The following is a 27697-nucleotide window of genomic DNA, read 5'->3' as shown; positions in this document are numbered from 1 at the left end:
TCCTATTAAATGTCTCCCTTCTTGTATCCTCTGGTTCTTGATTCCGTTTTTTTCCTGAGGAAACCAACAACACGTTCCCTGTTCATAGACTGTTATTTGTCGTTGTTTTGTGAACAAATACACCAACCATTTTCTGTAGAGCAAGTGCCTTGTCAGTCATAAGTCGGTGAATCTATTTGGTGAGTTGAGAATGAATATTGGTATGGACAATGTAATAAAATATGCTTTTCTTGCAAAAAAAAAACTGCCATTGGATCACGATGTTCACTTGAGGGCAAATCGTGTCTTCTTTTGAACACATCCGTTTATGAACCTTTACACTGTAGGGAAGTTGGAGTTATAAATTTGCTTGAAAATGATGGTAATAACAACTGAGCAAAGCCAAGAATTTAAAATGGTTCTTGATCCCAGATCATAAAGCCAGGTGATGCTCAACTTAATTTCATACATTCAGTAAAATGATTGTCCGGATCATCAAGTATCTTTGTTTTTTTACTTTCCTCAATGCTGCAGCTTATCTGACAGCTAGTACATAGATCTGTAATTGTCAAAAATCGAGTTGGAAGTGAAAGTATTTTACGGTCACAAGAAATTGTTCAGGCTATATTACTGCATGTAAATAATGCAAAGTATATTTCCATATATTAAATGACAGGTCTCTGCGGTATGGAAATCAATTCATCTACCAATCCATGCCTAGAATGTTATCATTATGGCTTGATTATGGAGCAAAAGCCTACGAATTGGAAAAGGGTAGGAACATTTCTTTTTACTTTGGTTGTGGTTCATTTTGTAGCACAATGTACCTGGGTCAAAAATTTGCAAGTTCACTCTCACTCCAGGAATTCAAACGGTAAAATCCTGGTTCACCCTCGAGTGAAGTATTGAGGAGACTCAAGGAACTCAGCAGGCCAGGCAGCATCTGTGGAGAGAATGGGCAGACAAGGTTTCTGGTCAGGGCCTTTCTAGAGAAGTACTGAATTAGGATGTGTTACCTTCTGGGAGTCCAAAATCCCACCTGCTCACAGAAAATTCCACCAATCCCTTTTGCCCCATCACCTCCACAATTGACACTATTTTGGAAGGAGGAGTGACCCAATGGTAATTGCACAATAATTAATACACAATCAACATTACAAACCAGATTGTACAGTAATTGTCATATTTTGTGTTTTTTATGGAAACTGATTAATCAGTTTGTTTTATATTACCATAGTAAATACATTGTAAAAGTGTATCATTGGCTATAATGTGTTTTGAGATGTGTTTTGAGATAAATCCAATTTTTTAAAGTCTGCTTTATATGGGAAGCAAACTAAGTGTTGACATAACATTTTAAACAACTTCCAACAAATATCAATTCTTCCCTTCACAGCATCGGGACGCACTGCTGATCGCATTGCCATGAGAACAGATCTTGAAAAGATTAATAAAGTGATTGAGGACCACACAAACTTCTTGGCTCCTTACCAATTCCTAACTGCATTCTCACAGCTGATTTCACGAATATGCCATTTCCATGATGATGTGTTTGCTCGACTGAAAGGTATTATTGTGAAGGTTTTTTTGGCCTATCCCCAGCAGGCTATGTGGATGATGACAGCTGTGTGCAAGGTAATTAAGTGATGTGGTAATAACTTCAGTGATAACATTGAAAATGATTTTCTCCGTTCGTTATCAGGGAGTGGTGTGATTTGAAGTACAGTTAAACTCCCTTAATCTGCCATCCCATTCTTGAAAAATACCAGTGGTTTTGCATCTAGTTCACGTGGTCCTGTTTCCTGCACTCCTTTTAAATACAGTGGGTTCCTGTTTCCCATGCATTTTTAAAACTTACTGAGTTCACTGGAAGTGTATTGTACTGTTTTGTAACATCTATTTAAAAAAAAAGTGAATTGAAAGTGTGTTGAAGTGTTAAGGGGCTGTCTCACTTGGGCGACCTATTTGGCGAGTTTAGAAGAGTTTGAAAAAAGGACATATTGAAGACCTCCTTCGACTATGTAGAAGACCTCCTTCGACTATGTTGAAGACCAGCTTCGTCTAGCTGCGACTAACTTCGGGAAAATTGGACACCGAATAGTGGAGAATGAAGACGATCTCGTTTGACCACCCTTCAACTATGATGAAGACTATCTACGACTACCTTCGACTACCCTCGATTACCTACGACTAACATGCCGACCTACTACGACTAAACCCTACGAGTAAAAAAAGTATTGATTTTTTTTCCGGTGACCTTTGGGCATTTTTTAACATGTTGAAAAAACGCCGTGACCTCACTGAGGCCTCGAATATGCGGAGACCGCTCTCGAGCATGAAAGAGAGTTACAAAGGCCTCCTACGACCATGCTGCGAGTATGAGTCGAGGGCAAACTCACCACAACTCGCAGATTAGGTCGCCCAAGTGGGACAGGCCCTTTAATACGATAAGATTGAATACTCCAGATTATCTGCCATTCACAGCTGAAGCCCTGGGGATGCCAGAAGTTTTATTGTATTACATATGTCATTTAAAGGGAAGCGAGATTCATGCATATCAGAGGATGGTACTATTGAGACTATATTATCGGCTATCACGAGTTGTATTGAAATTCCATCACAATTGGGAATGTGAAATTCATGTAATTAAATAAATAGGTAATATCATAAAGGAAATATACAATCATGTGTTGTCCAAACTGGCATGTATGTCACACAAGATTCATGACAATGTGGTTGCCTCTATGCTGCTGCCTCAAAGGTTGAGAAAGACATTCAATTAATTACTGACCAAGACAGCACAAATTCTGACAAAAAAAATGTGAGATGGAGGGATAAAAAGCATTTATTGACTGAGTACTGTGAATATGGGGGAGGCTTATGTGGGGCTTTCATTAGGCTGACCGGTTTGTTCATCTGGACTCAAATTCTAAATAATGGTTCAATGAAAACAAAGTTTTTCTAACAACCTTACCACTGAATGCAATGTGATAAAATACCATTGTATAGTCCTTATTAAACTTTTAACTTCTTGCTTTTCCAAAAAAATGTTGCCCAGGCTATAAATAATTTTCATGTTCGATATGTTTATTGGATATGTTGCTTAAAAATTAGAGCTTTCATTGTGGGTGATTTAGGGTTGATTGCTGTGTTTCTAATCCATTGAGCTAACAAATTAGCCCTTGCATAAAAAATGCAAAATAATTTGTTGGTTTGTTTTGTTTCCATGAAGAAGGAATGGTGTACAACAAGTAAAATATTTCTTTTCTTTTTTGCAGTCATCTTATGTGACGCGAGTGAATAGGTGCAAGGAAATCCTTCAGAAGGCTATTAATGATGAGAGCCGTTTAGGCAAGTTTGTAGGAGATGCCACTCGTCTCACTGAAAAGTTGCTGGAACTTTGTAACAAAACGGTACATGCCTTTTATTTTCGTATTATTCATGTGTATATGTTCTGTTTGTTAAGATTGTCCAATGATCTTAAGTAAAGATTCACAATCCTAAAATTCAGTGAAAATGCCCTTGATCAGTGTTTATTAAATTAAAGTGTAAATAGGATAACATTTCAAACCATATTTCCCCTTCCTTATTATCACATTCTTTAAAATGGACTCTATTATTTCTCCATCCCCTGATGTAAGGCTCATTTGATCTATGGTTCCCAAGTGTCATTCTTGCTCTTTTAACTAATGGGGTTACCTTTGCTCTCTAAACTGCAGGATCTGTTTCATAATCTGTAGAATTTTGGATGATAACAATCAAAGCATCCACTATTTCGAATGATATCTCTTTTAGTGTTCTGGGATGCTGAAGGGATTTATTGGCTTTCAGTGCCCTTCATTTTTTTTTAAACTTTCAACAAACATTAGTTTCCTTTTAATTCTTCCACTTCATTAGATCCTTGTATTTCTGGGAGATACTTCAGTGAGTATATGCAGGATGGAAAGGAACTTGAATCGTGTACCCATATTTAGACTTGTTTTTTTATATCTGCAGTAAATCTTGGATGCATATTTCCTTGAGGAGGTATTTTATTTGAAACGTTGCTTGGGGGAACAATAATTTATATTTTCATCAAAAGTATATCTCCTACATCCAAGGATGTTCAAATATTTTTTTTGGCAGCCGGGAGAATGTGGATAAATGAGAATGGACACTATAACCATTCTGGATTATGCACACTGTCACTCGCCCCATTCTGTGTGTGACCTAGATTTGGATCTGTTCTATGTTTTTGATAATTATGTTTAATGTTCGAGCAGAGACAAAAACTTTATTTTGAAATTGCTGTTATTATACTTTTTAAGTTGAGGGATCTAGGAGTGCAGGTACATAGTCCTTGACAGTGGCATCTGAGGTAGTCAAGTGGTCAAGAAGGCGTTTGGCACATTGGCCTTCATCAGACAGAGTATTGAGCATAGAAGGTGGGAGGTCATGTTAGTTGTACAAGTCATTGGTGAGGCCACATTAAGAGTATTGTGTTCAATTTTGGTCATCCTGTGATAGGACAGGTGACATTAAGCTAGAAAAGGTGCAGAACACATTTACGAGGATGTTGCCAGGACTCGTGGGCATGAGCTGTAGGGAGAGGTTGAACAGGCTCGGACTTTATTCCTTGGAGCATGGTAGGGTGAGCGGTGATCTTTATAGTGCCGTAGAAAATCATGAGAGGAATAGATAGTGTTTTTTTATATCGGCAGTGAATCTTGGGTGCACATTTCCAGTGCCTTTTACCCAGAGTTGAGGAATTGAGAACCAGAGGACATATGTTTAAGGTAAGGAGGGAAGGATTAAATGGGAACCTGAGGGGCAATGTTTTAACACAAAAGGTGGTAGGTGTATGGAACAAGCTGCCAGAAGAGGTAGTTGAGGCGGATAGAGTCGTACAGCGTGGAACCAGGCCCTTCAGCCCAACTTGCCCACATGTCCCATCTACACATCCCACCTACTTGTATTTAACCCATATTTCTCTAAACCTGTCCAATCCATGTACCTGTCTAAATGTTTCTTAAACGTTCGATAGTACATAGAAAATAGGTGCAGAAGTAGGCCATTCGACCCTTTGAGCCAGAACCGCATTCAATATGATCATGGCTGATCATCCAGAAACAGTACCCTGTTCTTGCTTTCTCCCCATATCCCTTGATTCCACCACAATTACTTGCCACAATTACTATCACAATGCTTATTTAGATAGGTATATGGTTAGGATAGGTTGAGATGGATATGGGCCAAACGCAGACAGGTGGGCCGAGTGTAGATGGGATATATTGGTCAGGGTGGACAAGCTGGGCAAAATGGACTGTTTTTACACCATATGACTATGATTCTAAGTTATAACATAGAACAATGCAGTACAGGATTAGGCCCTTCGACCCATAATGTCTGAGCCTAACATGATGCTGACAAATTAATCTCATCTGCCAGCATATGATCTACATCCCTCCATTCCTGCATATCCAGGTGCCTATCTAAACGTTTCTTAAACATCACTATTGCATCTGCCTCCGCCACCACCTCTAGCAATGCATTCCATGTATCCACCATCCTCTGTTAGAGGAAGAAAAAAAATTGCCCTGTAAATCTCTGTTAAACTTTGCCATTTTCTCCTTAAAAGCTATGCCCACTACCCTTTGACAATTCCACTCTGTGGGATAAAGGTGCTGACTGTAAACCTTATCTATGCCTCTCATCATTTTATATACTTCTATCAGGTCTACCCTCAACCTCTGGCGATCCAGAGATAACAATCCAAGTTACTATGAAATTTGTTTGGAGGCATTCTTTAAAGGTTTTGCAAGTTTCTAACTGAGGTTTCAATTTCCCCAAATTATTGTCAGTAGAGGGAATAAACAGACCTGTGAAATTAGTTTGATGACTTCTTGTAGTGCCTGATGAAATACTTAAAAAAAAATATATATATATATATATCAGTCCTGTGGCAAACTCAGGATTGTACTCTATATTCTTCTCTAGATTATTTTGGTTCAGACATTCCAAATTGGAGCAATTAATATTTAGCTGCAAACTAATTATGAGGATTTGATATTTTAAAGTTCAGATTTTAAATATATATTGCACACTGGAAACTCAAGTTTATAATAGCATTTTGTTTGATATTTCAACATTTCTCTTTGAAGGTGGATGGGAACAACACAACTTTAAGTATGAGTGTTCATTTCAAATCGCTGAAGAGACTGGTAGAAGAACCAGCCTTTAGTGAAATCCTCATTCCTTTGCAATCTGTGATGACTCCGACTCTACCATCAACTCCAGGCACCCATGCAACTCATGACCCTTTCCCTGGTCATTGGGCCTACATTGCTGGTTTTGATGACATGGTAAATTGTCAATTCTGCTTTTTATGTGCCCTTGTTGGTTTAGGATGGTATGTACCTTCTGCATGAGTGGGACTGTTCAAAACAATGCTTCCTCAAACACTGGGAAACATCTTAGCCTTTATGCTTAAGAAGGAACTGCAGATGCTGGAAAAACTAATGCTGGACTACTGACAGACATAGAAACATAGAAACATAGAAATTAGGTGCAGGAGTAGGCCATTCGGCCCTTCGAGCCTGCACCGCCATTCAATATGATCATGGCTGATCATCCAACTCAGTATCCCGTACCTGCCTTCTCTCCATACCCCCTGATCCCCTTAGCCACAAGGGCCACATCCAACTCCCTCTTAAATATAGCCAATGAACTGGCCTCAACTACCCTCTGTGGCAGAGAGTTCCAGAGATTCACCACTCTCTGTGTGAAAAAAGTTCTTCTCATCTCGGTTTTAAAGGATTTCCCCTTTATCCTTAAGCTATTACATCTATTATAAACCCACTGACTCCCATGGCTATCTGGACTACACTTCTTCCCACCCTGCTTCCTGTAAGGACTCTATCCCCTACTCCCAATTCCTTTGTCTACGCCGCATCTGAAACCAAGATGAGGTGTTCCAAATGCGGGCATCCGAGATGTCCTCATTCTTTAGGGAATTCGGTTTCCCCTCCTCGACTATAGATGAGGCTCTCACCAGGGACTCTTCTATACCCCGTAACTCTGCTCTCACTCCACCCCCCCCACTCGTCCTCACCTTCCACCCTACCAGCCGGCACATACAACAGATAATCCTCCGACATTTTCGCCACCTCCAACGGGATCCCACCACAGGCCACATTTTCCCATCTCCCCATTTGGCTTTCCGCAGAGACCGCTCCCTCCGTAACTCCCTGGTCAATTCATCCATTCCCACCCACTCCCCAGGTACTTTCCCTTGCAAAGGAAATGCTACACTTGTCGCTTTAACTCCCCCCCCCCCCCCCCCCCCCATGACTCCATCCAAGGACCCAAGCAGTCTTTCCAGGTGCGGCAGAGGTTCACCTGCACCTCCTCCAACCTCATCTATTGCATCCGCTGCTCTGGGTGTCAGCTGCTCTACATCGGGGAGACCAAGCGTAGGCTTGGCGATCGCTTCGCCCATCACCTCCGCTCGGTTCGCACTAACCAACCTGATCTCCCAGTGGCTCAGCACTTCAACTCCCCCTCCCATTCCGAATCCGACCTTTCTGTCCTGGGCCTCCTCCATGGCCAGAGTGAGTCCCACCGTAAATTGGAGGAGCAGCACCTCATATTTCGCTTGGGTAGTTTACACCCCAGCAGTATGAACATTGACTTCTCCAATGTCAGGTAGTCCTTCATTTATCCCTCTTTCCCCTCCCCTTCCCTGCTCTCCCACAGCCCCATGTCTCTGCCTCTTCTTTTCTTCTTCTGAAGAAGATCTCGACCCAAAACTTCACCTATTCCTTCGCTCCGTAGATGCTGCCTCAACCGCTGAGCTTCTCCAGCATTTTTATCTAAGCTTTATGTTGCTGCTATTGGTAGCTTGTACATTATTGAAACAGTAGTTTAAAAACAAGTTTTCCACTCCTGAAAATTTTGTTATTTTGTTTGGGAACAATATTTAAAATAGGTTTTATCTATCTACAATAAAAAAGCAACCTTTGTGCTACAAGCTTTTAATGATATCGCTGAACTGGGTATGATGGCAGTCTGTGATCTGACAGCATTCAACTTGTCATTGATTTTTTTTTTTCAATACACCAGACCATGGTATTGAAATTGTGGAGTCTGACACTTATGCCTCAACCTGTGATTTGGGCAAATGCAAGCTTTGATTGTCTTTCATGTGCAGTTTTCTTTTCTTTTTGCTTAAGTAAACCTTTGCTGACTGGGTGTTGGCTTCTATATTTGATTTTTAAGTTTGCTATTCATCTTGCATTGTGATTTAGTTTCCAGTTCTCTGATATATTTTGCAATATATTTTACTCTGTTGGCTTCTGAAATTAATTTTATTCCTGTGCCCACCTCAATGGTTTCCTTTTTGGAAACTTGATTGCAGTTGTCACACTCTTGTACTTCATAATTTCACTGATGTTGATGCAAACCTCAACTCGGTTTGGGCTTGACCTGTCACATGCATGGTATAAGGAATCGGTTTTTGGTGTGTACGGTCGTTTGCTGAGCAAAATTGCATGGCAAAAGTGCAAATGATCAAAACAAAAGTATTGACATAGCAAGACATTTTATTGTAAACATATAAAGAGACTCTGCCTACCACTTCTATGCTTTGGGATCTTCTTTCAAAGTGTCTTCTACGTCTCTTGCATTTGAAAACGTTTGCCAGTTTTCATTCAGGATCTGTTATCTCTTCTGATTATTCCAGCTTCTGACCAGTTTCCCCATCCTAATTTTATCTCACTATACCAACCAGTTTGCAACAGGATCTAGAATAATTTGTACGTTGGTTAAAGTTTGTGCATAAATTAGTAGCATTATATATAATGCAGCAACAACTTGCATTTATTTTGTGTCTTTGAGATGGAGAAACATTCTAAGATGATTCGGAAGGTTTGACCTCATGAAAGTGGACACTAGGCCTACAAAGAATCCATATTAAATAAAACATGCATGAAACACCAATAAATCTAATAATAGAGGATTCAAAAGAGACACAGGGAGCACTGTAAGAATATGCAACTTGTTACAGTAAGGAATATTGAACTGAATAACAACTGTTTTTAAGGGGGTGCTACATTAACACATGAAGAGGAATAAAAAAAGCCGTGATGACTTATGGATGATTATGTTGTATTTATGACCCCTAATTTGGTCACTTAAAAATCATAGCATTTTCACAATATCTAACAAATCAAATCGCCACATAGTATTTTTTTGTAAAACTTCAGTCATTGCATCCCATGGCCCTCTCTTTTCTAGAGAAAAGAGCCTTTCTCTGTTATCGGAAAAAATAAATAATTCTGGATGATTCTTTTGAGTGCCTCTATATTCTTTTTGTTAAATGTGCATCTTTTGAAAGGGTTTCTGTCCAGTTTTAACTGGTCAGGCCTTCCAAAAGCAGCTTGGAATGGAATTGATTGAGAAGAGGCCATTTTGATGATAACATTGGCAGCAGTATTTTGGATAAACGGCCTATTTCTGTGCTACAAGAGTTGTGAAAATATTAGGATAAGTGATCAAAAGCTCAATTGAAGAGATGGTTTATAAGGATGGCTAGTAGTCATAAGCATTGGACGCTGAAGGACAACACTTTGGATTAAATGTTCGATATACCAGTGTTTGATAAATAGGATTATAGCTTGATATGATACATAAGATATGCACATTTTTTATCTAGCAGTCCGAATCCTGCAATCAGCTGTATATATCTTCTCATTTTAGGTGGAAATATTAGCTTCTCTTCAAAAGCCAAAGAAAATCAATTTAAAGGGTTCTGATGGGAAGTCCTACATTATGATGTGTAAACCCAAAGATGACCTCAGGAAAGATTGTCGTCTCATGGAATTTAACTCTTTGATTAATAAGGTATAGTATTTGAAATATTAATATGATAATTGGAAAGGGGCATTCAATGCACATTCAGGAAATATTGAGTGTTAAGAAGTTGCATTATTCAGTTTTATCGTGTTTATCAAGTAATCCATGCTGTGAATGTCAGAAGTTTGATAATGTTCTATTGTGGATTATTTCATGTTCGTGAAGTGGAATCAAGTCTGTGGTAGAAAATATAAGGGATTGAATTTTATGCATTGTCTAACACTTATTCTGTGTAAAATAGATTATGTGTCTGCAGTTTTAACTGCAGTAAAATAAAATATTTGTATTTAATTAAACTGAAGTGCTATTCCACATGTAGTTTGGTGTTGCTTCAGAAAATTAGCTGATAACTGGCCAGGGCTGAACAGTGCAGGTTGCCATGCAGGTTGATATGTTAGGGTTTGTAATCATATCTTGATCAAAGTTTTGGTTGCGGAGGATGTTGGTTCGAATAGGAGAGACTTGGGAGATTTTAAATAATTTTCAGGTGACTCCTGGAAATTTGATCGTGTAAATTATGTGGAATAGAATCATGTGCAAAACTCACTTTTTGTATATGTTTTCATTGGCTTTCATGTGGTGTAATGAAGAATATCAGATTTGTTTATCGGCTTCCTAGGTATATTATTTCTGATTCAATATCCAACAAACATTAAGTAAGCTTTCTGTACTGTTGGCACGGTTAACTTTCAGTTCAACATAGTTGAACTATTAGGATTGGGTTCCCCAGAAGCAAGATAGAAGCTTAATAGGAAAGGAGCATTTTGGAGTCGCTAATGCATGTTTGAAAATCAGTGCTTTTTCTTCTTAAATCACTCATTAGACTGTGATATTATTTGAATGGTAATTACTGAACAATAATTGCATTGATGAATTAATATTTTTAAAAGAGAAAGGTAATAAATTTGGTTCATCTGACAATTGACAGTGCTTACGAAAAGATGCCGAGTCTCGCAGACGGGAACTTCATATCAGAACTTATGCAGTCATTCCCCTGAATGAGGAGTGCGGTCTGGTTGAATGGGTCAATAACACTGCTGGCTTAAGACCCATTCTGAATAAGATCTATAAAGAAAAAGGTAAGAATTTACATATCATAAAAATCAGGTAGTGTTGATGGATTTGGGCAATTTTCATTCTAACTCTTGCAGTATTTTCTGATTATTTTACCACCTATTGCAAAATAAGTTACCACATTGTGGTGGAATTCGCATTCATTCTGGTACGTTACTCCTGATGTCAACGTCTCCAAATTATGAACACACAAAATCCATCTGAAACAAGCTTTCCAATCTTGATGATCTGAAGGCTATTATTAGTCTTATTTAATTGCAGAATGACTTATCCAATTTAAAGTAAAGAGATAGTATGTGGAGGAATAATTTGCTAACTGCATCTTTGGCCTCACTAAGATCTGTCTAGGTTCCACTGCGAATGACTGTGAATGAAGCTCAGTTACTTTTAGATTCCTTAACTTGAATCATTCCAAGCAGCAGCTGCTGATCTTTATTGCTGCATTAGTAAGGTCACCCAAACTCCTACTTGACGATAGAAAACGACCTCGACGTTGTCTTTGGTCCAGAGGCGCAGTATGCATTTGCTGCTTTGTAGGCATAGTAAATATAATCAAATGCAGATTGTATTTGTATTCCTACAGTAACCTCTCTGACTTTAGAACATTTTTCCTGTTCTCATTGACTTGAGCAGTTGTTCAGAACAAACTAGTTATGGTTTACTGTCCTTTTCCGGATAGAAATGAATGAATACAGATTTGAATAATATGTGGAAGGAGAGAGATCATGTAAACACAAGAATAATGATCATTACAATCTTTTTTAGCGACATGTATCAGTTCTACATTGAATGTGTAAGTTTAACTTCCAGAAAAAAATTAAAAATATAGCCAAGCATAGGAACCGATATTTTGAACAGGTCTGAAATTGAACATTTTTGACCAACTTATTTTTCCATCTGCTCCCTCACCACCACCACCTTGAAGTGTTTCTTTAATTGAGCATTGTCTATCTGAACTACAGATCCACTGTGGTTAGAACTGTTGACTAAAGAAAGATTGCAAGGTTTATGCTGGACCAAACCCATTTTCTTTACAATCCTTCACTTTCAGTTCAAACTCTCAATTTAACAAAACATTAAGTATTAAACTGTTAATGTAAAACATTTTGCTTTGACCATGTTTGACAATGTTCCCAATGATCCTCTAATTGTAATTTCATACTGCTGTAACAAGTCTAACACTAACTTACAATATTGAATATTGGATTTCTTACACCTTGATTTTGAACTTGTGTATGTTTTTTTTTAAACAGGTGTTTACATGCTTGGAAAAGAGCTACGTCAATGCATGCTGCCAAAACAAGCACCTTTAGAGGAGAAATTATCTGTATTTAAACAGCAGCTTTTGCCGCGTCACCCAGCTGTTTTTCATGAATGGTTCCTTGGAACTTTCCCTGACCCAACTTCCTGGTCAGTATTTTTAAGTTTAGTGATACAATTTGTCATGCGGATCTACTTTCCCAAATATACAAACCAAGGGATTTATAAAATCTGTGGGGTAATGTTTTCTCCATGACCCGTACCCATGTTTAGAGGATCCCTTTCTTTAGTTAGTCTGAAGAACGGTCTCGACCCAAAATGTCACCCATTTCTTCTCTCCAGAGATGCTGCCTGTCCCGCTGAGTTAATACAGCATTTTGTCTCGACCTTTCTTTAGTTATATTGAAATGGTTGATTGCAAAAGGGAAATGTAAGAAATGAAGAGATAAAAATAATTGGATGCCTCTCAGATTGGCAAGCTGTGTTTAGGGCAGTCTGAGCTCAACTATCCACTATATCTATATCAATGACATGGTTGAGGGGAACAAATGCATAATTTTCAAGTTTGCTGAAGACATTAAACTAAGTGGGAATGTGAATTGTGATGAGGATGCAAGAGTCTTCAACAGGGCAAAGGCAAACTGAGTGAATGACCAATTATAAGGCAGATGGGGTACAATATGGGGAAAGAATATGCACTTCAGTAGAAAAAATAAGCATTTTTAAATAGAGATAGATGAATCAATATTGATGTCCAAGTGACGTGCATCTATACTAGTTAAATACAAACACAGGAGCAATAAGCAATTGGGAAGACAGATGGTATGTTGTTCTTTATTAGACAAAGGAATTAAATGTAACATCTCCAAGTTTGCAGATGACACAAAGCTGGGTGGCAGGGTGAGCTGTGAGGAGGATGCTATGAAGCTGCAGGGTGACTTGGAAAGGTTGGGTAGGTGGGCAGACGCATGGCAGATGCAGTATAAAGTGGATAAATGTGAGGTTACCACTTTGGTGGCAAGAACAAGAAGGCAGATTATTATCTGAATGGTGTCAGTTTAGGAAAAGGGGAGGTGCAACGAGTCCTAGGTGTCCTTGTACACCAGTCACTAAAAGTAACCATGCAGGTACAGCAGGCAGTGAAGAAAGCAAATGGCATGTTGACCTTCATAGTGAGAGGATTTGAGTATAGGAGCAAGGAGGTTCTACTGCAGTTATACAGAGCCATGGTGAGACCGCACCTGGATTATTGTGTGCAGTTTTGGTCTCCTAATTTGAGGAAGGAGCGTAGGTTCACCAGGTTAATTCCCGGGATGGCAGGACAGACATATGATGAAAGAATTAATCCACTGGGCTTCTATTCATTGGAATTTAGAAGGAAGAGAGGGGATCTTCTAAAAACATATAAAATTCTTAAGGGATTGGACAGGCAAGATGCAGGAAAAGTGTTCCTGATGTCGAGGGAGTCCAGAACCAGGGGTCACAGTTTAAGAATAAGGGGTAGGCCATTTCGGCATGAGGAAAACCCTTTTCAGCCAGAGTGTTGTGAATCTGTGGAATTCTCTGCCACTGAAGGCAGCGGAGGCCAATTCACTGGATGTATTCAAGAAAGAGTTAGATTTTCGCTCTTGGGGCTAACAGAATCAAGGGATATGGGGAGAAAGCAGGAACAGAGTACTGATTCTGGATGATCAGCCATGATCGTATTCAATGGCTAGAAGGGCTGAATGGCCTTCTCCTGCTCCTATTTTCTAAGCTTCTATGTTCTATTTTTCTATTGTTAGAGAATTTGAAACAAACATAAAGATATGTTGCTACAATCATGTGTGGCCTTGTTGAGATTACACCTGGAGTAATATATATAATGTTGGGCTCTTTACCTTGAAGGGATTTTTTTTAACTTTTGAGAGAGAGTGCAGTCAATTTTCATTAAATGATTTCCTTAAATGGCAGGTCTCTCAGGTGAAGAGAGAGTGAGTAGACCGGGCCTCCATTATTTAGAGTTTAGAAAAATGAGGTAACCTCATTGAATGTCCAAATTTCTTACGGGTTTGACAAAATAGATCAAGGAAGGTTGTGGGTTTTTTCAGCCGGAGAAGTGCAGAACATAAGGATCGACAATTTAGAACTGAAATTAGAAGAAATATATTTTTTCTGAGGCTGTTGAATCTTAAGATTTATCTCCCCTAGAGGTCTGTTGAGGGAGTCATTGAGTAGGGCAGGAATGTGGTGTTGAAATGGAAGATCAGTTGTGATCTTATTGAATGGTGGAGCAGGCTCAATGGACTGAACAGCTTATTCATGTCCCTCTATCTTATGTTCTTATCAACACACTATTAGTTGCTGTAAATTTTGAGGATGAATTGCCCACTAGATAATTTCATAAATTATTAATTAAATAAATTTTAAGTTTAGTGATTCAATTTGTCATGGGGATCTACTTTCCCAAATATAAAATTAAGGAATTTGTAATATAAAGTGATGATTTATGTGATGATGTATGACTAATTCTAATTTGTGGTGCACAACTAATCTACAATTACGCTCAGCTTTCTGTTGCGTTATTTTGAAATTTAAATCTTCTATTTCTTTCCCATAAGGTACAGTAGTAGATCAGCCTATTGTCGGTCTGTTGCAGTGATGTCAATGGTTGGCTACATTCTGGGTCTTGGTGATCGCCATGGAGAAAATATTTTATTTGATTCTTTAACAGGCGAATGTGTTCATGTAGACTTTAACTGTCTTTTCAATAAGGTAATTAATTATTTTCCAGCATGTATTCTATTTCATTTTTTAAGTCACAGTAATAATTAATTATGTTTTATATAAATAAGGAGCTAAATTGTTGATCTGTTACTTTTATTACAATTTTTTTGTTCAGGTGTCAGTCGTCAAGCACCTGACCTCTCTGTATATTTGATCCATCTGTTTGCATATTGTATATTGTGGTCAAGTTAAAAGGGCAGCAATATGGGTTTTCTTTCTCCTTCAGTTGGTGTCCTTGAATGGCTGAAATTTTTGGAAATCACTCCTTATTATGAGGCAGTCATATAAAATTTAAGACAGGAGAGGACAGTCAGCCCATTGTGTCTATTCTGATCAAAGTAGAGCTACCCAATCCTCCAACACCAGGTATATCGCCCTGTAGGTCACAACTCTTCATGTACACATTAAATAACTGTTCTTATGGCACTGAATTCCAGACGCTTCCCTCACACTAGGTGGAAAAAATATTCCTCCCCTGTGATTTAATTCTTCTGGTTTCTTTAAATGTATGCCTCCTTGTTTTTTCACCCTCTGCTAAGTGAATTAGGTATTTCCTATTTACTCTTTTAAAAAAATACACTAAGTCTTAGATTTAGTCCAGCACTGTCTTTTGTAAAGCAGTAGCTGCAGTTCCTTCTTTCTCCGATTTACTCGACCTTGGACAGTCGTAATTTTATAAACCTGAATTAAGTTTCCCCTCACCAGAATTTATGTTGTGCAAGGCATGTAGAAAGGAAGAAAAAGTTGGGAATTCACCATGGTTCTCTATGTTCTCCCCAAATATCTTCACGTGTGACCTTTTATTCAATTTTGTTTTAATACACTCCTTTGATACAGTTTGGGATGATCTACTGTGATAAAGGTTCCCTATGAATATAAACTGTTTTCCCTTATAAATGGTTAAAATGCAAACAGTGGGCTCTTGGTGTGTGTATTAGTTGCCCAATATTTAGCCGATCTAATGTGATTCACCATCACCTTTTCAATAGAGGAAACAGTTTATGTGATAATTCTTTCTAAAACACAGCACTCTGCTTATTCAATCACTTCTTAAAATACTTTTCATGTAACTGCTAAATTAGATATGTCTTAGCATTTAATCCAATTTATGACAATCTAGAAACCTTTAGATAATCTGCATATTTGAATGAAAAAATATTGTCTTTTCTTAGGGAGAAACTTTTGATGTTCCAGAAGTTGTCCCTTTCCGCCTTACCCACAATATGGTCCACGCCATGGGCCCAATGGGAACAGAAGGTTTGTTCCGACGAGCCTGTGAAGTAACATTGAGATTAATGCGTGATCAGCGAGAACCATTAATGAGGTGACGTGTCAGATTTTAAGATATATCATGATTTGACTTTTTTAACTATTCAAATAATTTTGCATGTTAAATATCATTTTTTATTTCTGTTTTGTTGGCCCACTAATTATTTTAGTGTTTTGAAAACATTTCTGCATGATCCATTAGTGGAGTGGAGCAAACCAGTGAAAGGAAATACAAAGGTACAACCCAATGAAACTGGGGAAGTAATCAATGAAAAGGTCAGTGGAAAAAAAATATTTTTCTCGTGAAAATTAAAAACGGTTCTTGATGGAAATCTATATATTTTGTTAAATGGCATATGCAGGAATTGCTCAGCAGGCTAGTTATGATGAATCATTAACTCTGTCTAGCTTTCCTTCGATGCTGGCTAACCTGCCTGAAGAAGAGTAGACCTGAAACGTCACCCATTCCTTTTCTCCAGAGATGCTGCCTGTCCCACTATGTTACTCCAACCTTTTGTGTCTATCTTTGGTTTAAACCAGCACCTGCAGTTCCTTCCCACACATTCTTTCTGCTGAGTATTATAACATATTCTTTTTCCTTTAGTCTTTCTTTTGCTGTCTTAAAAAAGGTATCAGGTTCTTATTATTGTTGGAAGGAACTGCAGATGCTGGTTTATCATCAGCTATGTATTTTTATTTAAAAAGCTCCTAAACTCCATTTCTCCAGGAAACAGAAAATTAAATTAAAAAAACAAACAAATATGATGAAAAGTAATTGAACTAAAATGTTCACTTTGTGCACCTTTCTACGGATACTGCCTCAACTGCAGAGCATCCTAAGCATTATTTTTATTTCGGGAATGAGTTTCTTTCTTCAATGGAAAGTAGAGTGCTGTTCAGAAAAGCATTGCTTGAGCTTTCAGTTTTCAAGTATTGTGTAGTATTTTTATGGATCAACTCAGATACAAGCAGTTTAATTTGAATAATTACATTGGACAGTAAAATACAGTGCATTCAGAAAGTATTCAAACCCCTTCACTTTTTCCACATTTTGTTACGTTGCAGCCTTATTCTAAAATGGATTACATTCATTTTTTATCATCAATCTACACACAATACCCCATCATAAAAAAGCAAAAACAGATGTTTAGAAATTTTTGCAAACTACTTAAAAAGAAATAACTGAAATATCACATTTACGTAAGTATTCAAACCCTTTGCTGTGAGACTCAAAATTGAGCTGAGTTTCATCCTGTTTCCATTGATTATCCTTGAGATGTTTCCACAACTTGATTGGAGTCCACCAGTGGTAAATTAAATTGATTGGACATGATTTGGAAAGGCACAGACCTACCTGTCTATATAAGGTCCCACAGCTGACAGTGCATTTCACAGCAAAAACCAAGCCACAAAGGAATTGTCCTTAAATCTCCGAGACAGGATTGTGTCGAGACAGATCTCGGGAAGGGTAGAAAACAATTTCTGCAGCATTGCAGGTCCCGAAGAGTGCAGTGGCCTCCGTCATTCTTAAATGGAAGAACTTTGGAACCAACAGGACTCTTCATAGAGCTGGCTGCCCGGCCAAACTGAGCAATTGGGGAAGAAGGGCCTTGGTCAGGGAGGTGGCCAGGAACCCGATGGTCACTCTGTCAGAGCTCCATCTGTGGAGATGGGAGAACGATACAGAAGAACAACTATATCTGCAGCACTCCACCAATCAGGCTTTTAAGGTAGAGTGGCCCGACGGAAGCCACTCCTCAGTAAAAGGCACATGACAGAACGTTTGGAGTTTGCCAAAAGGCATGAGAAACAAGATTCTCGGGTCTGATGAAACCAAGATTGAACTCTTTGGCCTGAATGCCAAGAGTCACGTCTGGAGGAAACCAGGCCTCGCTCATCACCTGGCCAGTACCATACCTTTGGTGAAGCATGGTGGTGGCTGCATCATGCTGTGGGGATGTCTTTCAGTGGCAGGAACTGGGAGACTAGTCAGGATTGCGGGAAAGATGAACGGAGCAAAGTACAGAGAGATCCTTGATGAAAACCTGCTGCAGAGTGTTCTGGACCTCAGACTGGAGCGGAGGTTCACCTTCCAACAGGACAATGACCCTAAGCACACAGCCAAGACAACGCAGGAGTGGCTTCGTGACAAGTCTGTGAATGTTCTTGAGTGGCCCAGCCAGAGCCCGGACTTGAACCTGATCGAACATCTCTGGAGGGACCTGACAGTAGCTGTGCATCGACACTCTCCATCCAACTTGACAGAGCTTAAGAGGATTTGCAGAGAAGAATGGGAGAAATTACCCAAATACAGGTGTGCCAAGCTTGTAGCTTTATACCCAAGAAGACGTGAGGCTGTAATCGCTGCCAAATGTGCCTCAACAAAATACTGAGTAAAGGGTCTGAATACATATGTAAATGTGATATTTCAGTTATTTATGTTTTTGCTTTTTTATTGTGGGATATTGTGTGTAGATTGATGATTAAAAAATAAAACAATATAATCAATTTTAGAATAAGGCTGTAACATAACAAAATGTGGAAAAAGTGAAGGGGTCTGAATACTTTCTGAATGCACTGTACATTCGCCCAGTATTTGCCTAACAAGATTAGAAATCTAGGGATCTGAACTAAAACAAAGTACAAACTGCTGAAGGAAATTGCGTATGCCGTGCACAGCCTAAAGTTGGAAGACAACTCTGAAAGTCCAGGTACACTACATCCACTGGCTCTCCTTTGTCCATTTTCCCAGTTACATCCTCAAAAAATTCCAGAAGATTAATCAAGCATGATTTCCCCTTCATAAATCAATGTGACTCCGACTGATCCTGTTACTGCTATCCAAATGTGCCGCTATTTCATCTTTTATAATTGACTCCAGCACCTTCCCCACCACCTATGTCACACTAACTGGTCTATAATTCCTTGTTTTCTCTCTCAAACCTTGCTTAAAAAGTGGGAAAACATTATCTACCTTCCAATCCACAGGAACTGATCCTGAATCTATAAAACATTGGAAAATGATCACCAATGCGTCCACAATTTCTTGAGCCACTTCCTTAAGTACCCTGGGATGCAGGTCATCAGGCCCTGGGGATTTATCAGCTTCAGTCCCATCTGTCTACCCAACACCATTTCCTGCCTAATGTGAATATCCTTCAGCTCCTGTCACCCTAGATCCTCTGGCCACCAGTACATCAGGGAGATTGTTTGTGTCCTCCTTAGTGAAGATGGATCAAAAGTACCTGTTCAACTCATCTGCCATTTCCTTGTTTCCCATAATACATTTGCGCTTTTCAGTTTTCAAGAGTCCAATTTTGGTCTTAATTAGTTGTGTCCTCTTCACATACCTAAGGAAGCTTTTACTACCCTCCTTTATATTCTTGGCTAGCTTACCTTCGTACCTCGTCTTTTCTCCCCGTGTTGCCTTTTTTGAGTGACAATGGTTCATATACCATCTTGGCAAGTTGGCAAATTCAAGTTAATTTTTTAATAAATCTTGCATGAGAATCTTTCAACAGTGATGCTGACCATTAGATTATTAAACAATTATTTTTTAATTGCTTCATTAACAATCTTTAGGTCAGAAAAAGTATCCTCGGCATTATCTAGCCTGAATGACACATCCAGTCCTAATTTGCCTTCTGAAATCTCCAAGAAGTTGCTAGATTTTCAGCACCATCAATCACCACATTGCTTTTAAACAGACTTAAAAAAACCCGTTGTTGTCCGCATTCCATGGTAAATTTCTTTACTCACCAGTTTAGTTTATTATCTGCGACTATGTCACTCACATGGGGAAATCCATGATGTCAGTCATCACAACTTGTACAATGATTATTACACCCTAAGTAACTTGTATCATCCAATTTTAAAGTTATATGTCATAGATGAACATTTTCTTTTCCAGTCTCCAAACATTTAACTATTCGTTCTTAACCACCCGAGATGAGACCTCTTTCAATGGTCAGCTTTAACATACCTGCTAGTTGAATTGCAGAATCAAGGTCTAACTTCTTTAACAGGCCAGAAGCATTTGTGTGATACACATGTTTTGCCAGCTGTGTCCCAAATTCCATAAAAATAGAACCTAATAATTATATATTTACCTCTGTTTAACATTTACATGTTTGGCACATACGGCTTGAAGAGGGGCAAAAACTAGGGCGCATAACAAAAAAAAATGGTTACATGAGGAATAATTTGTTGATTCGGTGAATGGTTAGGGGCTGGAATGGATTGTTAGGGGTAATTATGGAGGTAGATTCAATTGTAACATTCAAATGTTGGATAGATATCTGAAAATACAGACCAAAAAGGAAGATGTGGAGTTTGGAAATAGTGAAATTTCTCTTACATATTTAGTGGGCGGAATGGTTGCTGTAACCATTCCATGATTCTTTCATTAAACTGATGACATTCTCTTTCAGGCCAAGACCCATGTGCAAGACATAGAAAAACGGCTACATGGTGTGATTAAAACAAGAAATAAAGTGAAGGGTTTGCCTTTATCCATTGAAGGACACGTCCACTACCTTATTCAAGAAGCAACAAATGAAACACTTCTGTGCCAGATGTACCTGGGTTGGGCTCCATACATATGAAAACATTGATTGACTGGCATAAATGACAAAACAAGAATGAAGTGTGATGTTGCTCTATGATTTGTGACCTCTTTTTAGTGTCAAATCTAAATGACCAAAAAAAGTTTCAAGAAACAAGATTTATATTACTGCTTTACATCTTTATAGTAATTAATTTGTTTTTGAAAACATTTCATAGAAGAAAAACATATTCCAATCAGACTCCATCACAAATATGAAAATTATTTGTAATTTTACAACAAAGCAAGATAAAGGGTAAACATGGAACATTATTTCAGATCAAGTGCAGTGAAGAGCATGAAAAAGTCAATGTTGAGAATAAATAATTTTATAAAGCCTTTAAAGATAAGTCAGTTGAAGAGGTCGATTTTTACGGAAACCAGACACAAAAGCATGAAATTGAAGACTGATATACAAAACCTGACCAGCGGCTTTTGGATAAAACAGAAAGTTGAAAAAGTTGCCAATCTCAGAAGCAGCGCAGCAAAACGGAAATAAATTCCTTTTGTAATCTGGAGAAGACCGAAGAACTCTCCTTGTCTTGGATGCTATCGTTTGTTGTTCATTATCAACTGGTGCTATATTGGTGAATTGGATTAGACATTGAATTATCTTCAATTTGAAAAAAACTGTTAGGTTGGTAGCTGGGTTTTTTCAGGACCAATATATTTTAGCCTGCGAAGCTAACATTAACTGCTTGTTTAAAATTGAACAGAACCCATATTTGTAACTCTCTAAAGCTCTGTAGAATTCTGAGGTGTGGGTACAACCTCTGTACAACCTTATCTGATCCTGCATTTGTGTGCACAGTAAAATCCAACCTTCAAATGGATTTAAGAAAACCCATTCCGTGGATTTAATAGGTTGAGGATGATTAATCAAATTCATGAATAAAGTTTGGAAAATTGAGATAATTCTGTTAATTTGGTTCCCATTGCCTTCTAAGCCCTGTCAGACTTTTGTTTAAGAACAGTTTGAGATCTTCTCGAGCTTTAACATTACAGTGGCTATTTTCATCATCCAACTAATTAACATAATTTTTCTGTTATTCAATCTCTGTAAATGTGTTTCACATTGATAACTTCATAAACTTGAGACCATAAATCTTTGAACAGAGAAACGTGTGTTTCCATACCATGAATTAGATACAATGCAATTGATGCACACTATTTTGTAATACACAGGCCAAATTGGTTACAATGTGATTTAGATTGTTTTAGATTAAACTAGAGAACCACATAAAACTAAAGGACCTGTCCCACTTGGCTGTCATTTGCGTGCCATTTACGCAACCTGCTAGTGTGTGGGTAGCACGGGATGGGCGCATGGAGTGGAGGAGTGTGGACTTCGTCCTGAATGAAATCTTCGCGCGCCACCGGCCTGTCGTGTAACTGACGGCCAAAGTGGGCCAGGCCCAAGACCCTGGCGCGGTGCAACGTCTCACCTCCAACAGCAGCAGAAGCAGGCAAACAATCGTCGAGCTCAGCCTGGGGTTCATGGCCTTTGCGGATCCGGATCTGGCCCCACTCCTACTCAGAGAGCGGGGCAAAGACGATTTGAAATAGACACAAAATGCAGGAGTAACGGCTGTGCAGACGCATGATGACGTGCGCGACCATCACGTGTCAGTCACTACCGGCCTGCCGCGTAAATGACGGCCCAAGTGGGACAGGCCCTTAACTGGAAATTGACAAGCAAAAAAGGATGTTGTCCTGGAAAAAGAGATTTTGGTAAAAAAATCTTAATTACAAGTAACCTTAGCTTTATTTTGGAGAAACCTGATTGAAATATTTAAGTTTCAGAATTATTTAAGTTCTCACCAAAGATGTTGTTTGAACTAAATATTCTAATAATTTCATGTTTAGTTTTTACTTCACCAACATCTATGCTATTTTGCCTTTTGTATGCCGAAACATTTGCTAACATGGTGAAAGCTTACAACTGATTTTGATAAAGATGAATACTGATCTGAAGGATGCCAATCCCTCCTCATCATTTAGAGTGTGTCGATGTTTTAAAATTGGAAATTTATTCCTTTTACATGGATACCAAACATGCAGGTTGCAATTAGTCTCTGGTTATGATAAGTAGTTCATTGGAGTTTAGGCGGCTGCGTATATGACAAAAAAACACCTTGCCCTAAAAAAATTGCTCCAAAAGGTTTCTCTGCGGTTTTTTGTAGTATCAGATGTGCTTAATAACATACCAAAAGTCTACCACAGTCAGACCACTGGAAAGGTCTAATTTTCAAGATGGCATCCAATATCCATTTTATGTGTAATATTAGCATAAAAAATGAATATTTTCCAGTGCAAGTATAGGTCTGCCTCATAAAAACAAACATGACACATGAAACTCAAGTAATAGGTACTACAGTATAAATATGCCCATGTTGTGAATTTGAAATATGCTCTTGAATGTCTATGGTGAAAATGCTGTCCAGCATATGATGACTGGAAAATCAGTGCAAAGAGCTTTCTGTGGACATCTGCTGGTGGACAGATGTCTCAATCACCAGGTTGTGTCAGATCTGCTGGAGGATGACCTACAGTTCCAGTTATTGGTCGACCAGGCGGGAGAAACGTACTCGTCCTTTGTGGAGAAAGAAACGACTTTGGAGAGTGCTGCAGCTTTGGACATGTTAATCCAAATCAAAGAAAAGATTGACACAAAGGCGGCAAAAGTTAGCACAAAGTCAAAAACCAGGCAATTGTGGATAAACTATCAGAGAATGCTGCAGACGGCCCTAGATTTGATCAAAGCGTATCGCACAGGATCTTGGATGATGCACTTGCGTGCAGTGTCAGACTGCCTGCCAATATTTGCCGCTGCTGGGCACTACAACTATCTGAGGTCTGCATATTTCTATATCCAAGAAATGTGTCAACTTGAGACCAGACATCCTGATGTATATGCCAAATTTTCCAAAGGTTTCCAGTGGTGGGCAGGCCTGACCTTGTCATCGAGCAGACATTGATGCGGCCCTTGAAGAGTAGTGCAGGATTGACTCATGGAAGTGGAATGAATCTTGTGCGCGTTGTGGACCATGTCCACACCCATCACATCTGAGTACAACAACGCCATGCAGGAATTCAATGATCTCACCTACACGACCAGCGAGCAACACCGAGAATCAACAGAAGCAAGGACGAAATGAGATCACTCTGACTTGGAAAAGATTAAGGAAAAACTTCCCACTTGTACGCCATTCTCTTCAGACCCATCTTTGAGAAACATTGTTACTGGTGTAGTCGCCAAAGAGGATATGAATGTGCATGGGTTCGAGAATGGTCGGCACGAGATTGTTGAAAAAATGGTTGGAAAACCAGTTTTTGGGATCTTGTTCAAATGGAAAGACAGCGCAAAAACCCTTGCATACGTCAAAGTAGCCTAAGGCCGAACCATTGATCCTGCTCTGCTGTTCCAACGATTTTTATTTGTGTCCAAACCGGCGACCTTTCGCTGGAAGATGTAATGAGCTAAGCCCATTCCCTACATCCCTATTTGAAGCCAAATAAATCTTTCATAAAGCCCCAACATGCAGTTGCTGAGTTTTAAAGCAAGGAATCAAACAAAACAAATTGATTCTATCCCACCAACTGAACATGTCCTTGACAGTGGGTCCCTGCTTCATTGCTTGACATGGAAAAGGGGTGACAGTAATGGTGACATTGCAAACTATTTTTTGTCTGTGTTTTTATGTAGTTTTTTGTTATTTTATGTTGGGGTGTGTGTGTGGGGGGGGGGGGGGTGGGGGTGGGAGGGGGGGGGAAACTTTTTGAATCTCTCCCTGCACTGGAGACCCGACCTTTTCTCGTCGGGTCTCAGGTGTCGTTGAGGCCGCAACGAGGAGCGGCCTCCAACAGGAAGAAGCCGGGGACTCAGGTGTTGACTCACCGTTGCCGTCGCGGAGCTGGCCGAGTCTGGAGCGGGTGGAGCGGTGGAGGAGCGCTGCTGCTGCTGCTGTCGTTGCTGCTGCTGCTGCTGCTACCGGAGAGTCGGAGGCTCCAATGACGGGTCTGTGGACGACGGCACCGGGAGCCCACGGCTCCCTGGAGGGAGACCGCTTCTCAGGGCTCCTGCAGCGGCGACTTCTCCCGCCCGAGTGCGGGGTTGAAGAGCTCCTGGAGCGGGGCCTGACACCACTGCCCCGCGCGGCTGGAATGGCCGCGGACTCTGCGAGCGCACACCGGGGGCTCTAACACCAAGACCCGGTGTGCGACCTCGCACCACCCGGCGTGGCTTTAATGGCCGCGGGACAATCGCCATCGCCAGCCGGGGGCTATGACTTTGACTCTGACATCGGGGGGGGAGAGAGTGCAGTGGAGAGATAAGTTTATTTGGCCTTCCATCACAGCTATGTGATGGATGTTTATGTTAAATGTAATTATGTTGTATCTGGGGTCTATTTGTGTGTAATGTATGGCTGCAGAAACGGCATTTCGTTTGGACCTCCAGGGGTCCAAATGACAATTAAATTGACTCTGACTCTGACTCTGACTCGTACGCCGACTTTACCATACACCATTCTGGGAAAGCAACTGTAGTTTTTGATGGTTATACCGAAGGTCCTTCCATCAAAGACAATACGCTTCAGCGACGTGGGGAAAACACCCACCCGATCGTCAACTTTAATTCAAAAACGGAGTTTGTGGGGAAATAAGGATGATTTCCTTTCCAGACCTTGTAACAAACAAGGACTTATTGATCTTGTAACTGAGAACCTGCAGAAGCAGGGTTGCACTGTTATCAATGCATCAGGGGATGCAGACGTGGACATTGTCAAGGCTGCAATTACGACGTCACAACATCAGCCCATGACCTTGATAGGGGAGGATACAGACTTACTCATTCTTCTTCTCCACTATGCTGAGACGCCAAACAATAAAGGCCTCTTTTTTCGTTCTGACAAGTCCACAATTCCTAAGGTGTACAACATCATCGAGATGAAACAAGTCCTGGGAAGTGATTTGTGTTCTCAGTTGCTGTTTATTCACGCTTTCACAGGATGTGATACTACTTCGTGCATTTTTAATGTTGGCAAAAAGTCAGTGTTTCGGAAACTTGCGAATGGCGAATCGACCATCCAGCCCTGTGCCAATGCGTTTCTGCTTCCAAATCAAACAAACAATGTCATAGAGGACCTTGGGAGCAAGGCGATGACAGTTATGCTTGGTGGAAAGAGTACCGATTCACTCGCTTCTTTGCGCTACAACCTTCTAAGCAAGCAAATCATTTACCCGTCGTCATTTGTTACCCCAGAAAGTTTCCCTCCTACCGAGTCTGCGACTAAATATCATTGCCTTAGAGTGTATTATCAGATCATTGTGTGGATTGGCAAGGAAAGTGACATGAATGCGGTGGATTGGGGATAGAAACTGGAGGACAATCTATTTGTGCCAGTTATGATCAACAAAATTGTCTCAGAAAGCCTCCTGCAGATGGTCCACTATAATTGCACAATTGCCTGCCGAACAAGACGGTGTAGTTGCAGAAGATATACGTACTGCCATACACGCCTGCTTGCGGACCATGTCAAGACGAGAATTGTGAGAATCCACATAATCAGCCTTTACAGGAGGAAGAGTGTGACATGGACTTTTTGTAAATCTGGTCCGGATCAAAGTTATTTTTCAGAAATAAGTATGGGATTTGTAATCACTTTGTAATGTAATCACTTCACTATATTTTAAATCTGTTAATTGGATTCCTTGGTCTCCAAAACATGAGGTTAGACACCAAAATTACTTGTCTATGATGAATGATGAATTCGTAATGGGCATTTTCATAGCATGGTGGCCATATTAGTCCACAATCATGGATTTCACAATTATGTACTCACTTTACTATAATTTAAATATGCTAATTGAATTCCTAGACCACCAAAACATGGGGTTAGGCACCAAAATTATTTGTCTATGATGAATAATGAAGGACAAATGATAATTTTAAGGATTTGGCGGCCATCTTGGATGCCACCTTGAAAATTAGACTTTTCCAGTGGTCTGACTGTGGTAGACTTTTGGTATGTTATTAAGCACACCTGATACCTGATTGGGGTTAAACCATATGTGCAGCCGCCTAGTTCAATAGTTCATTTAGAATTCTGAGTGTTATTGAGCAGAAAGACTTTGGTTACAAGTATATAGTTCTTTGAAAGGGCAACATAGGCAACTGAGTTACTCCAGCTTTTTGTGTCTATCCTCGGTTTAAACCAGCATCTGCAGTTCCTTCTTATGCATTATGGATCGGAATTGGTATGTCATGTTACTGTTCTACAAATTGTCCTGTGGGTCACATTTGTAGTGTCGTTCAGTTCTGGTCACTGTGCTGTAGGAAAGATTTGATGAAACTGGAGAGGGTGCAGCAAAGATTCACAGGAATGTCGCCTGGACTAAAGAAATTGAGTAATAAGATGAGTGAATAAGCTGGGACTGTCTTTCCACAGGTAAAGAGGCTGAAGGGTGATATTATGGAGAGGCACACATAGTTCTACTATAATGGTTGTTTCCATGCTGTGAATTAGATACAATGCAATTAATGAATTATGGCATTCTATATGTAACACAAAGGTGGAATTGGTTACAATGCGATTTTAATTGGAAACTGGTGATCCACTTAAAACTAACTCTGGAAATTGACGAGCAGAAAAGGTGTTGTCCTGGGGGAAAAAGTGTGTTGGTAAAAAATCTTCATTGCACGTAACCTCCCTAAGTAATAGTTTCTAATTAACACAGTCTGCCAATTTCACAGCAGCTAGCCATTAAGATTGATAAGCAATAGCTTCTATTGGCCTTTTATGCAATGATACACTAATAAACAATAAGACAGCAAAATGCTTATGTAACTCAGTG

General features: G+C 39.6%; 1 protein-coding gene across 1 annotated transcript in view; it reads left to right on the top strand.

Moving 5' to 3' along the window:
* atr (ATR serine/threonine kinase) overlaps positions 1 to 22816 on the top strand; it is an 89912-nt gene extending 67096 nt beyond the window's left edge. The window contains exons 37-47 of the mRNA XM_055645671.1: positions 656 to 753; positions 1376 to 1614; positions 3258 to 3392; positions 6120 to 6320; positions 9715 to 9858; positions 10799 to 10949; positions 12198 to 12354; positions 14805 to 14958; positions 16143 to 16294; positions 16410 to 16515; positions 20670 to 22816. Of these exons, the coding sequence (XP_055501646.1) occupies positions 656 to 753; positions 1376 to 1614; positions 3258 to 3392; positions 6120 to 6320; positions 9715 to 9858; positions 10799 to 10949; positions 12198 to 12354; positions 14805 to 14958; positions 16143 to 16294; positions 16410 to 16515; positions 20670 to 20843 (1711 nt within the window). The 3' untranslated portion in view covers positions 20844 to 22816. The remainder of the gene's footprint in view (positions 1 to 655; positions 754 to 1375; positions 1615 to 3257; positions 3393 to 6119; positions 6321 to 9714; positions 9859 to 10798; positions 10950 to 12197; positions 12355 to 14804; positions 14959 to 16142; positions 16295 to 16409; positions 16516 to 20669) is intronic.
* The last annotated feature ends 4881 nt before the right edge of the window (positions 22817 to 27697 follow it).

This window comes from Leucoraja erinacea, chromosome 14 (assembly GCF_028641065.1).
Source record: "Leucoraja erinacea ecotype New England chromosome 14, Leri_hhj_1, whole genome shotgun sequence".
Classification (NCBI taxonomy): domain Eukaryota; kingdom Metazoa; phylum Chordata; class Chondrichthyes; order Rajiformes; family Rajidae; genus Leucoraja; species Leucoraja erinaceus.
Note: the sequence above shows the minus strand (reverse complement) of the source record. Positions and strands in the feature narration are given on the sequence as shown.